This window comes from Eleutherodactylus coqui, chromosome 1 (assembly GCF_035609145.1).
Source record: "Eleutherodactylus coqui strain aEleCoq1 chromosome 1, aEleCoq1.hap1, whole genome shotgun sequence".
NCBI classification, from domain to species: domain Eukaryota; kingdom Metazoa; phylum Chordata; class Amphibia; order Anura; family Eleutherodactylidae; genus Eleutherodactylus; species Eleutherodactylus coqui.
The window spans coordinates 242,282,046-242,295,709 of NC_089837.1; the positions used below are offsets into that span (position 1 = coordinate 242,282,046).

Consider the following 13,664-nt stretch of genomic DNA (forward strand, 5'->3'; position numbering starts at 1 on the left):
CATATATTTTGGTGTCCGTGTTGAGCAAAGATATTGGCCTAAAGTTTGCAGGGTTATTCGGTTCTTTGCCCGGTTTAGGCAATACCACTACGGTGGCCTGGAGCATCTCTTCTGGGAATGTTCCTTTGGTCATTATAGAATTTAGGGTCCTCCCCAAATATGGGGAGAGATGCTCCGCGAAAAGCTTATAATATTCGGACGAAAAGCCGTCCGGCCCAGGGGCTTTCTGACCCTTCATAGAAACTATTGTGTCCAACAATTCCTGAGTTGATATTGGACTATCTAGGGTGGCTAGTTGTGGTTTGCTAATTCGTGGGAGGTCTATCCTACTCAAGAAGGAACCAATACTCGCCTCCGTTGGGTGAGATAGTTGCGGGTCCTCCCTTAAATTATATAATTTACTATAGAAGCTACGGAAAGTCTCGAGTATTCGTTTTGGATGGGTAATCTTACATTCTTTTTTGTTGGGGTCCCAAACATAAGGGATGTTAGCTTTAATTGTTTTTTTTCTTATTAAGTTAGCCATCCATTTCGTGGGTTTGTTGGTCGAGACATAAATATTGGCACGGCGGGAGGTTATTTCTTTGTCAAAGTCTCCTTGCAACACTCTGCGTAGTTCTAGCCTGGTTTTGAATAGTTCTGAGAATAGTGTTTGGGTGGGATGGGCATGAATTTGTTTCTCTAACTCATGAATTTTCCCCATTAGTGTCTCCATATTTTTTAGTTTTTCCTTTTTGTATCTCGCCCCAATTTTTATGAATATACCCCTCATGTAGGCCTTATGGGCCGTCCAGAGGAGCTCAGGGCCAACATCAGGTGTATCATTTGATATGAAATAGTTCTTTAATTCTTTTTGGATTTCTTCTTGGAATTTAGGTAACTTCATCAGAAAGGTGTTGTTCCTCCACAGCTTATTGGCCAGTCTATTTTCCCCAAAAGCCAGGGAGGTTATAACTGGAGCATGATCCGACCACGTTATAACTCCCACCTCTGCTTTAACCACCGAGGCTATGAGTGATTTGTCCACCAAACTTAGGTCTATGCGGGAGAAAGACCTGTGGCGGGGTGAGAAGAAGGTGTACTCTCTAGCCGACGCATTAAGACACCTGAATGTGTCGTATAATGCAGCTCCTCTGATCCACTCGCTCAGAGATCTTCCCCCTCTAGTTTCGCGGGTTGAGGTATCAATAGCTCTATCTGGAACTAGATTGAAATCACCATTAACAGTCAGCGCTCCCTTGGCCACCCGATTCACCTTTTTTAGGAGTTTATTTAAGAAATGTATTTGTTTAGAATTGGGGACGTATACGTTGACTATTGTAAGTTGTGAGTTTTTTAAGGAACCTACCAAAATTATGTATCTTCCTTTCGGATCACATAGTTGTGTTTCTATTTTGAATGGAGCTGTGTCTCTGAACGCAACTGACACCCCTGCATGTTTTTTATGTGCACATGCGTGTATAATTTGTGGGAATTTTTTATGTGACAATCTATGGCTATCTGTAGCTAGCAGGTGTGTTTCTTGCATACATACTATATCCACTCCGCGGCGGACGGCTTCCTTCCATATTGCATTTCTTTTAAAGGGGGTATTCAGGCCGTTGGCGTTCTGTGACATTATTTTGATCGACATCTCATCCTGGTTTTGCTTCTGTTATAGATGTTCGGGGGTTAGAAAGATCTGCATGATGCTGCCAAAAACAGAAACTACAAAAACATAAAACAACAGTATCCATGACATACAATTTAACAAGTAGCATGGTTAGTAACATTTCCTCGCCGAGGTCCCTACACATTTTTTGGCGGGTAGAATTGCCGTGTGCAGAAGACCTGGCACCGCAGGAACTCGGGTTAGTCCTACGTTTTGTACAAGCTATCGCTTGCATTCACGTTCTTGGGGGGGATAAGTCCTTGTGGTGAGTAGACTCACTTTCAGACAGAGTAAGGGGGGGAGAAGGAGTAAAGAGAGTCCCTGGTGGGTCTTGGTTCGCCTCTCACTCTCAAGAGTAAGTGTTATTATTCCTGCTTCTTGTGTCGGGATTTCCCAGACCTCCGCTGCCGGGGTTGCTCGGGGGGCGGTCCTGTATCCTAATGCCCCAAGATTGTAAGGTTGCAGAAGCAGAGGTAGGGTTCAGGAGCACGTGTGTTGCGTTCTCTCTGGAAACAATTAGCTTCGTGGGGAATCCCCACCTATAGGGAACACCAGCTTCTCTGAGAGCCGCCGTCACTCTTGCAAAGCTCCTTCTTGCCTCCATTGTAGCCTGAGACAAGTCAATGAAAACACGGAGGTCTGCATATGGGCTTGGTAATACTTTTAATTTCCTGACGGCATTCATCAGAGCCTCCTTGGTGCTAAAATAATGAATGCGTATAATAATGTCTCTCGGTGTATTCTCTTTCAAAAATTTCGGGAGAGGGAGCCTGTGGGCTCTATCGATTTTTAGCTCCTGCTCTGGGACTTCCGGGAGGACCTTGCGTAGGAAGCGCAACATAAAGCTCATAATTACAGAGTTGGTAACCTTTTCTGATACACCCCTTATTTTGACGTTATTACGTCTGTTCCTGTCCTCAAGGTCAGTTAGCTTTTGTTGCAGTCTGGTGACACTCGCCTCTAAATCATAGTGAGAGTCTATTAGTGAATTATGGGACCTGACCAATTCTCCCATCTTTGTCTCCGTTTTTTCTATGCGAGTGTTAACTTCCTTGACTGAGGAATCGACATAGGAAGTTAAGTTTTTAATATCGAGGTGAATAGTGTTGTGCAGAGCCATGATGATTTCTTTAATATAAAGCTCTGAAGCTGGTTTATTTGAAGCTGACAGATCAGCCAGGCTGCTCTCTTTCACACTGTCAGGGGGGTTGTATGTGGTGTCTGAGCTATTTGAACAGGGCTCGTCTGACAGCCTTTGCTTTTGTTTTTCTGGGCTGTTTGTGGGTGAGGGGGGGGTTTGCAGCCTCATGTGTGGCGCCATTTTGTGACTTTTGTCCCCTTTCCCTCTGTCACCCTCTCTGCCTGCTTCTGCCGCTAGTCCCTCTGGCTGCATAACGGAGCCCTCCTCCGTGACTGCTGGTGTTTTCCCTGCTGTCGTCGGCTCACCTTGCTCTGCAGCTTTCAGGGCTGTCTGCCTCTCCTCCATCAGCGCGCCGGTAGCTGCAGTCTCCTCCGGCGCCATGTCAGATGCGGTAGCGCGCGCTGGGAAGAAGTCCTCCAGTCTTGCCGGTTTTCCTCTGGTCGTCCTCCGTTTTGTCATCTCCGGGTGCTGGGGAGGTATACCGGCGCCTTGGGATGTTTTTTCTCCCTCTTCCGACGCTTTAAAGTTGCTTGGAGTCTTTATCTTTACCGGAGCACAAGCTCAAGCAACCACTCCGGAGCCTCACCAAGCCACGCCCCCCGGACGTTGAGCACTTTAGACATAACTGCTGCCTTGGAAACCTCTGATAATATAGTGAGGTTCCTCTTCATCTAATCAGCGGCTCTGTCGTATGCTCACCATATGCAAGAGATTCCATTCTATGGTTTGACACAATAAAAAAAGGGGACGGTATCTAGTCTCTCCTTGGTCTTTAAACCATATTTGGAAACTAGCACAAAACGCTGATAATCTGCATTTCATACGTATAAACGTAATTAATATCAGTGGTTGATAGGACTCTCAGTCACACAACACAGAATATTGTACACTTGACAGCCCAATACAAGCTCTGCTCCTGATGAACCACTCATATGTGGGGAAACGCGTCGAGCCTTAATCGAGCCAGAAATTTGAGCTCACACCGGTAGATCTATTCGCGTGCCCCAGACCATTGCTGGGTTTACAATCGCTTAGATCTATCGTTACTTCTATTGATCACACTTATTTGGAGCCGTAATAAGAGCCAGAATTTGAGCTCGCATCGACAGACCCATCTGTATGTCCTAGACCATCTATGGGTCTAAAATCGCTTTTGACCTATCGATACTTCTGCTGATCACATTTATCTGACCATATATAATATATGTCAAGAGAATTTTGACTAAGCACCGAAATTTGCATTGACAGTCGAAATCTCTATCCCTCATACTATATTTTTAAAGGGATTCCAGTATAAAGTGCTTGAGTCTATCCACTTTTGATACCATAGGTATTGACCATAAACACGATCCTGTCAAGGATACTGGATAATTCCAGGATCTTGATGATCAGTGCCTCTTGACTATAAGAATCGTTGTGTGAAAGGGGTTCTTTATATCCCCTTGTCTTTATGTTTTTGTGAGTCTTTATAGCCCATATCTGTTTTTTAAAAGGATCTAATAAAAATTATTATTTTAGTCTATAACTGTGAAGGGCCGAATTAATAAACCCCTAGCAATAAAGATTTTATTTGCTCACTCATACTTCCATATGTTCTTGCAACATGGTTTGCTTTGGCCACCTTTTGGAATCAACGCCAAGCCTGCTGCCAGTACATTTGGCAGACAAGTTGTCTGCTTACAGACCACCCATTTTGGGATGACCTTGGATCTGTATAAATCATCGGTGATGTCTAAATTCTTGCAATGAATGAACTATATTCGTTTCCAAAAGGTTACAGCGATTAAGGATGTATTTTCTTCCTTTTCCAGTGGAGCTTATTTATGTCATTTTTTCCAGTGTCATATTGATCTTAATTAGGTCTTTTTAAAAGCTCCCTATAAAAGACGGGACGAGATGAAAAATGAAACACTGCTGCATTGTTGCAGATTCCTCTGCTGTTTTTATTCTTGTTCTGTTCCCCTCTTGTTCACCTGTACTGGCTCACTTGGATGACGTGATTGTCAAAGCCCCACACCACGCAAACCACGTTCTCCTTTATTTGGAAAAAGGCATAAGTGCACAAGTTTGGAAAACACCACTTGCATAAAAATGTAGTTTTTTTTTTTTTGTTTTTTTTTAAATCATCTTTTATTGGAAATTTTGTATAGGAACACATATCACATTTTACATAAGAGTGCAACAAAAGGTAGATTGGCCGCTCCTTGAATCTCCCAATTAGCACTCAGTGGCAAAGTAATATACACAAAACCTGTGTACACTCTAAGTGAGGCCTAGGAAAACAGTCTTGGGCCTTGATTAAGACACGGCAAAATAGAAGATCTTCAGAACCATTTAACCAAAAATGTAGGATTTTTGACAGCATAAAAGTAACACACAGCTCTTGATAAATTATGCCTACATCAACATTAATAGTCAAATACAAATAGTTTGTAGTTTAAGGCTTGTGCACAGCAGCGATCCGGGGTTCTGTTTTTTATTCCAGTTGGGGAACAGGCATGCATTTCCTGGCCAAATGGATCAGTCTTATGACAGAACAGAATGGACTTCATTCCAGTGGAACTTTCAGTTTTATACAGGACGAAATTGCGCAGCATGCTGTGCTATTAGGTCCTGTTTTTAAATTGAATTCAGTAACAAAGTTTCTGAACAGAGCTTCTAATGCTGATGTAAATGAGCCCCAAAATATGCATTTCACATGTACCTCTTTCCAGTTGACTTGTCATTTCCCATCTTTTAATTGGCATCTTCATTGTATTTGTAGATAATGATGTGGAAATTGACATGCTGCCAGCATTGGAGAAGGCAGGCTGGTACTCTCAGGGTAACTGGGTGCATTTAAATGACCTGTTACAGAATATGACTGGAAAGCCTGAACCTAAGGTAAGATAAAATGGGTTTGTATCTTGGGGCTATACAACTGATCATGCATTGATGCTGACAAACATATTAATTGTTATATAAGTATTATTAATGGGAATCCAATCTGCCAGCAACATGTCATAGAACTGAATCCAGACAGCAGATTAAATAATAGTTTTTGGGGAAAAGATCCAGTATAACTTATATTTTATTCTTTTAAATCTCTTCTTTTTCTATACTTAGGAGTCCAGTGGGTGTTCATATTCAGTGATTAACAGACTTCTCTGCATGAATCAGTATGTAGAGACTGCTATCAGACACTAATTAGGACCACCCACTGGACTCAAATATAAAAAAGCAGAGATTAAAAACAAGAAAATATACATCATACTGAATCTTTTTCCCAAAAAACTTTGTATCAGTCTGTTCAATTCCTACTGCTGTTTACCATTCCGCCCACAACATGACAGGTTCCCTTGCACAGTCCTCAAAAATAGTAATGGACAGGCTATCTTGAAATATTCATAACACAAAGCTGGCTGCGCATGGGCTTATTTGCATTGTGGAGATGGGTGTCCGCCTCTGGATTCCGCAGTAAATATCACCCATAGCATGCTATGGAAAAGCGCTTTTTCCTGCACACAAGTGGAAATCAATTTTGATTTTCCATCTGCTGAAGAAAAATCACAGATGCTCTATTTTAGTGCAATTTTCGCATACGGCTTCCATTGAAGTCAATGGAAGCCATCCAACCTGCGGCCCATCCACAATTAACATTGCGGACAAGTTGCGTATTCCGGGTGATAGCCTAGCGATGGCGTGGCAAAATATGTACTGCGCATGACCAACGCTTCGCCGGCCAGACCATACACAGTACAAATAAGAAGAAAAGAAGACAATACGTGGGGTCACTGTCCAGGCACAGGCTCAGATTCCACTGCGGGATCCCGCATCCAGAATCCGACCCGGTCGTGTGCAGCTGTGTGCTCTGAATAAATGGATATATCTCCCCTTCACTTTCATCCAAAGGCTCGGGCAGAGAGACTACAGCAACATCTCCCACCTCCCCTTAACATAACATAGTATCGTAGCATGCAAGACTGAAAAAGAACATACAGTATGTCCATCCAGCTCAGCCTATTATCCTGCAGTGTTGATCCAGTGGAAGGCAAAAAAAAAACATGAGCTAGAAGTCCATTTTCCTCATTTAAGGGAAAAATTCCTTCCTGACTCCAAGTCTGGCAATCACAATAATCTATGGATCAACAACCCTTCTAACGTAATCAGTGTCTATAAAATGTAATATTGGAAGACTCGAGAAAGGCATCCAGGCCCCTGTTGTACTCTTTTAGAGAGTTCTCTATCACTACATCCTCAGGCAGAGAGTTCCACAGTCTCACTGCTCTTACAGTAAAGAACCCCCTTCTATGTTGGTGTTAATCTTCTTTGCTCTAGATGTAGAGGATGCCCCCTCGTTACAGTCACAGTCCTGGGTATAAGTAGATGATGGGAGCGATGTCTGTATTGTTCCCTGTTATATCAATACATAATTATTAGGTCGCCTCCCAGACGTATTTTTTCTAAACTAAATAACCCTAATTTTGATAACCTCTCTGCGTATTGTAGTCCACCATTCCAGTTACTACTTTAGTTGCCTGCCTTTTACCTACTCAATCTCTGATAAGTCCTTGAGTACCATTCCCCAAAACTGTACACAATATTCCTTGTGTGGTCAGATCAGTGACTTTTGTAGAGCAAGAACAATGTTCTTGTCATGTTCACCTATACCTCTTTTGATGCTCCCCATGATCCTATTAGCCTTGGCCACAACTACCTGATACTGCTTGCTCCAGTTAAGTTTACTGTTAACTAAAATCCCCAAGTCTTTTCCATGTCAGTGCTTCCCAGTGGTTTCCCATTTAGTGTGTAATGGTGGCATGTGTTTCCTCTGCCTATGTGCATAACCTTATATTTATCAGTATTAAATGTTATTTGCCACTTTTCTGGCCATGCCCCCAATTTATCCAGATTCATTTGTAACCGTATACCTTCCTCTCTTGTGTTAATTACTTTACATAGTTTTCCATATAGTATCATAGTATGTAAGGCTGAAAATAGATATATGTCCATCCAGTTTAGCCTATTACCCCCCAATGTTGATCCAGAGGAAGGCAAAAAAAACCAATGAGGTGTAGAAGTCAATTTTCCCCATATAAGGGAGAAAAAATTACTTCCTGACTCCAATCTGGCAATCGGAATAATCCCTGGATCACCGACCCTTTTAAAATTATTAATGATTATAACATCATTAATTGTATCGCTCAAGAAAGGTGTCCAGGCCCCTCTTGTATCATCTACAAATATTGAGATATTACTGTACAATGCTTCCACCAGGTCATTAATAAATATATTTAAAAAAATAGGGCCCAGTACTGACCCCGCTACTAACAGCGACCCAATCAGTGTATGTACCTTTTTATAACCACGCTCTGCTTTTTATCACAAAGCCAGTTACTTACCCACTTACACACATTCTCACCCAGTCCAAGCATTCTCGTTATAGATACCAACCTTTTATGCAGCACAGTATCAAAAGGTTTAGAAAAGTCCAGGTCCACAAGATCCAATGACTCTTCCCGGTCCAGTCTAGAACTTAGAGCGGCTCTTTGCGCCGAGCCCCGACAGCCCCGAAGGGATGAGTATATATGTTTTTTTAATTTTTTTTTACACAAGCTAGGGAGGATTTTCAGAGAAAGGCTTATATTTAAAGCCCTTCCCCGAAAATCACTGCAGGGGTTGCCTGCATCTCATGGCTTTCAATTGGGCTGCCGGCAGCCATGTGGAAACTAAAGCGGAATTTAAATTTGCAACGTGTCAATTTTCCGCTGCGGACTCTCTTCTCTCTATGGGCTGAAAAGCCGCTTCAAAACCCACACGAAATGAGTTTTGATGCAACCAAATGGCGCAGGTTTTAAAGCAGCCTATCCATTGTGGAAATCTCACAGAATTTCCGTGCGGTCCGGGTGCGGACATTCTGCAAGATTTCCAACCCTTGTGAATCTAGCCTAAAATGTAAAATCAATTTCACCTTGAAGAAAAAGTAGCCATATTGTAAAATTCTTTTTTTCCATTCTGACCCTCTGATGAATCACCGTGTTTCTTTTAATTTTCTTATAGCTAAAATATATTCATGGAAATAAAAGCTTTTTTGTACTTTATAAGGGATTTAGTAGCTTCTTAACCACTAGACTTTTCCATCTTCTATTTAGCTAAAATTAGAAGTAGAATACGGTCAGAGATTGGATTTGATTTCTAGTTGTTGGTTTTTAGCTGCTGTGGAAAACCTTGATTATATTCTGTATGCACTACACTTTTATTAGCATTTTCATTGCTATATTAGGCCACCTTCTCACAGGGCAAAATCAGTGCGGGCATTTTGCAACAAACTTCCAGCGGCAATTGTGCAGGAAATCCACAATTAAATGTATTGTATTTCAAGGCTTGGATTCTGAAGCATCATTCTGCAGCATAAATAGGCATGCTGTGGATTTAGAATCTGCAGTGTTTTTTAAAAATGCTGCAGATTTATCATTGAAAATTTCCACACTATGGCCGCCTGCACACGGGCGGAAATCCCGCGGCGGGATTTCCCGCGGGATTTCTGCCACTGAAAGTTTGCATAGGAGTGCATTACAATACGCACTCCTATGCAGACGGCCGCGGTTTGGCCGGCTCCGGTCTGCGCATGCGCCGGCTGCGCGGCAGCCGGCACATGAAAGAGCCGGGGCCGCCAGGCGCGGGTGAGTACGCGCTCGTCCCTGCAGGCTCTCGGGTTGGGTTCCGCGGCGAGAATTCTCGCTGCCGGATCCGACCCGCTCGTCTGCAGGCAGCCTATATGAAGTAGATTTCTGATGTCTTCCATATGGCTTGAACTGTAAACCATGTAGAATTTTTGCAACAATTCTCTGGGGAAATTCTGCAGCGTTTTCTGCCTGTGCAATGTTCAAATGTTGCCTACTATCAACTGGTGCAAAACTCTTTACTGATAGAGGCCCTTTTACACTCAAAGATAATAATCGCTTAAACAACTGAATGACTGAATGAACTGACGACATTTTTGAATAAAGCAATTAATTGCTCTAATCATCTGTTTTTCTGCAGGAGTTGTTTGCTCATCTGGGTGTGTGTTTAGACAATTTTTATTGCGTAAACACTTCGCCCAGATGAGCAAACATCTGTCTGGCACACTCCATTGTTCTCCTCACTGAGTAAACATCATACTCATTAAATATACAAAGCAAAACAAAGCCATCAATTAGCCACGAAACACTGAATGAACTGCATTCAAACTTAACGAATTTCCAATGGCCAAACAATGATTTTTCATGCCACCCTAAGAAACGTGGCTAACCACAAGTGAATGAAGAGTGCATGACTGCCCATTTACACGTAATGATTATCACTCACTTTTGAATAAAGCAATTAATTGCTTTAATCATCTCTGTTTTTCTGCAGGAGTTGTTTGCTCAGCTGGGTGTGTGTTTAGGCAATTGTTATTGCATAAATATTTCGCCCAGCTGAGCAAACATCTGTCTGGCACACTCCATTGTTCTCCTCACTGAGTAAACATTGTACTCATTGAATATGCAAAGCAAAACAAAGCCATCTGTTAGCTGCTGGATACACTTAATGAACTGCATTCAAACTTAACGAATTTCCAATGGCCCAACAATGATTTTTATGCCACCCTAAGAAACTTCGCTAACCACAAGTGAATTAATAGTGCATGACTGCCCATTTACACATAATGATTATCACTCACTTTTGGCCTTTTTGAACGATTATCCATCACTTTTGGCCTTTTGAACGGTTATCTCTCACTTTATGCTATTTGAACGAATTTTGAGCGATATTCCATGTGTGTAAAAGGGGCTTTAAACACCACTTTCTAGCAGGGTGCAGACAAATAACAATGCTACATAGGTGAATAAGGTAATGGGTGCAGTACAAATGAGGCTTTTTAAAAAGGTGCACTTCACTTGGTTCAGTTTAGTGGAAAAAGGTCACATTTGCAGAATTTTCCACTTAACAGACTCCGTAGTTATAATTTTCATGTAAGACTTCTTATTACTAAGAAAAGACATTAATAGCAAAACATGGAATACTATGGAGTGTTAGTCAGTTTCTTCTCCATTTATGCCCCAATGCCACATAGCAAATTATGTCAACAGAGCAATATGTAACTGCACAACTGAGATCCATACAGCACTACCTAATAAAACATTCTAATAACATAGACTTTGATTACTGCAACATTGCATACCTTCATAGTTAAGCTATATTAGTAGCAATCTAGAAGCTGCGCACTGTACTGCTTACACTATAGGGCTTTACTGTATACTACTATGCAAATTATCCTATAAGGTCCACAAGGATGGGTAGGCACCCTCAGGAAAATAGTCACATAGAATATCAGTTACACCAGGAGACAGAGATGTGGTTTTCTTGTTAACGTTACTGAAACATTGTGCATAATGTAAATTGGTCATACTGGAAAGAGTTAATTCACCTGATTTGGTCCTAGGATACAGTCACTCTATGCAAACACAGTTCAATGCAATACAGTGACTTATTTGCTGAGTAGAAAGGACCTTTACTTGTTACAGGCAGGCCATGCAGTGGTCCTCAGGATGACTGCTTATTAAAGAACATAGTTGACTTCTGTTACATCCAGTCCTGTTATCAGTTGGCGGCTTACTTTGTCCTCACCATTTCAGACCATCCATAGTCACAGTCTTGTGATCTTGCAGCCCATTTACTGTCTCGGACCCATTCTCAGTCAGTCCGACCCTTTCCTCAAGATTTTGTCAAAGGGGTAATATACACAGCAAGGGCTTTACCCCATCATAACTCCCAATCACTAAAAGTGCATTTACACGCACAGATGGTCACTCAAAATTCATCAGAAACTGAGTGATCATTGATTCATTTTGCATTAGGTACTAATGGGCTAATCAGCCCATTAATAGCTAACTAGCTTCATTTGTATGTATTTAGAGAACAGCGAGTGGTCTGTTCTCTACATACATCGCTATTGTTCTCCAGTGGGACAGCTGCTGAAAGAATGTTATCAGTGCTGACCGCAGAGAACTCAGCATGCAGTCTTTCTTATCAGTCCCGATAGATTTTAAGCTGAGCTGAACTCAGCGCTGGGCGAAAAGTGCTTGGTAAATGCACAATGGGTGCACATGTACACACAACGGTTATCACTCAAAAGATGGCTTATGAGCGATAATCGTTGTGTGTAAAAGGGCTCTAACCCTCCTGGGTGAGATTGCATTACTCCTGTCTCAGGTGGCTACTGCACACCTTTCTTTCACTTGACTCACTATTGGTTGAAAGTCACTCCCTTAAACATATGCTCATGTGTTATTACACTCTTGCACTCCCACATAGCCACCATCAGGTTCAATGTACTGTAACTATACAGTACTGTGCAATTGTTTTAGGCAGGTGTGGGAAAAAAATGCTGCAAAGTAAGAATGCTTTTGAAACTAGAAGTGTTAATAATTTATTTTTCTCAATTACCAAAATGCAAAGTGAATGAACAAAAGAGAAATTTAAATCACATCAATATTTGTTGTAACCACACTTTGCCTTCGAAACAGCATTAATTCTTCTAGTTACACTTGCATCAATTCTTCTAATTAGACTTGCACAAAGTCAGGGATTTGGTAGCATTATAGTAAGATGATCAATTTTACCAAACGGGTAATAATGATCATCATTTTCATATGTAAGTTGAAACAGTCATAAACAGCAACCACTGTGTAGGAGGCTTAAATTTAATGAAGAACATCCAAACTCTGCTATATAGGTGAGGTTGTGGAAAACAGTTTCATGTCATAGGTTATACTCCATTGTAATACTGAGCACAACAACAAGCCGCAAGGTAATTATACTGCATCAACAAAATCTCTCTGAGGCAAGGATTTCAAAACAGACTGGGGTTTCAAGATGTGCAGTTCAACCTCTGAGAGAAAAGGGCAATGTTGAGAACCTCGCTCAGCCAATGAAATACGCATCATGCTTATTTCTCTTTGAAATCAAAAGATGTTTGGGTCAGAGCTGGCAGAAAAAAAGTGGGAACCAGCTACATACATCTACTGTTCGGTGAAGTCTTGCCAGAAGTGGCCTCCATGGAAGAAATGCAGTCAAAAACCCTTACCTTCAATGTAGAAACCAGACCAAGTGACTCAAGTGTGCATTAAAACATAGGAACTGGGGTGCAGAAAAATGTCAGCAGAGGCTCTGGACTAATGAGCCAAAGTGTACATATCTTGGTGCCACATATTGTTTTTTATAGATCATTTAAAGAAGATGGTGGAATGAGCACATTTAAATAGTCACTAACTTTCCAAACAACTTGTGCTTATGTGATTGTCAATGTGATAACTAGTCAAATCACTTTACTTAAAAGGAGTCCAATTTTTTTTTCTTTTTTTTAATTTTGCTCCTCATCTAAAAAATAAGCAATCCTATAATCTCCTCTCCACCGCAGCTCCAGCACCATATCCATGGGTCGATAGTCTGTGGAAGTCTTTGTACCGGATGTCACAGGCTACTGCAGCAAATTGCAGACCTTATTGTTCAAGCTGATTGGCTATAGCCTGTGATGCCCCATAAACAGACTGATTGCAGCCTGTCAAAAACAGATCCTATGAGAAGAGTAGTTTTATAGCGAGACAGGAGAGGCGAGATAACCCCTTTAACTAAAGTTAATTTTTTTGTGCTGAAAAATCACTCTAAAGTGCTAGCCACTAGGGGTCTCCCTTCCTTCTAATTTAATGCTCACCACCTGTTGCCATCGGATGCCTCTCTACCAACAGAAATAAGATGGAAAACAGGAAGTGAAGGAGAATGAGGATTCGTGCTGTTCATTGCATTGTATAAAAAGCAGATGGGAGGAGTAGAAGGAGGTATAATGACTCACACACCAACAAGCTATTA

General features: G+C 41.6%; 1 protein-coding gene across 1 annotated transcript in view; it reads left to right on the plus strand.

Moving 5' to 3' along the window:
- Positions 1 to 13,664, plus strand: part of NT5DC1 (5'-nucleotidase domain containing 1) — a 371,328-nt gene that overhangs the window by 337,931 nt on the left and 19,733 nt on the right. The window contains exon 9 of the mRNA XM_066607265.1: positions 5,557 to 5,675. Coding sequence (XP_066463362.1) covers positions 5,557 to 5,675 — 119 coding nt within the window. The remainder of the gene's footprint in view (positions 1 to 5,556; positions 5,676 to 13,664) is intronic.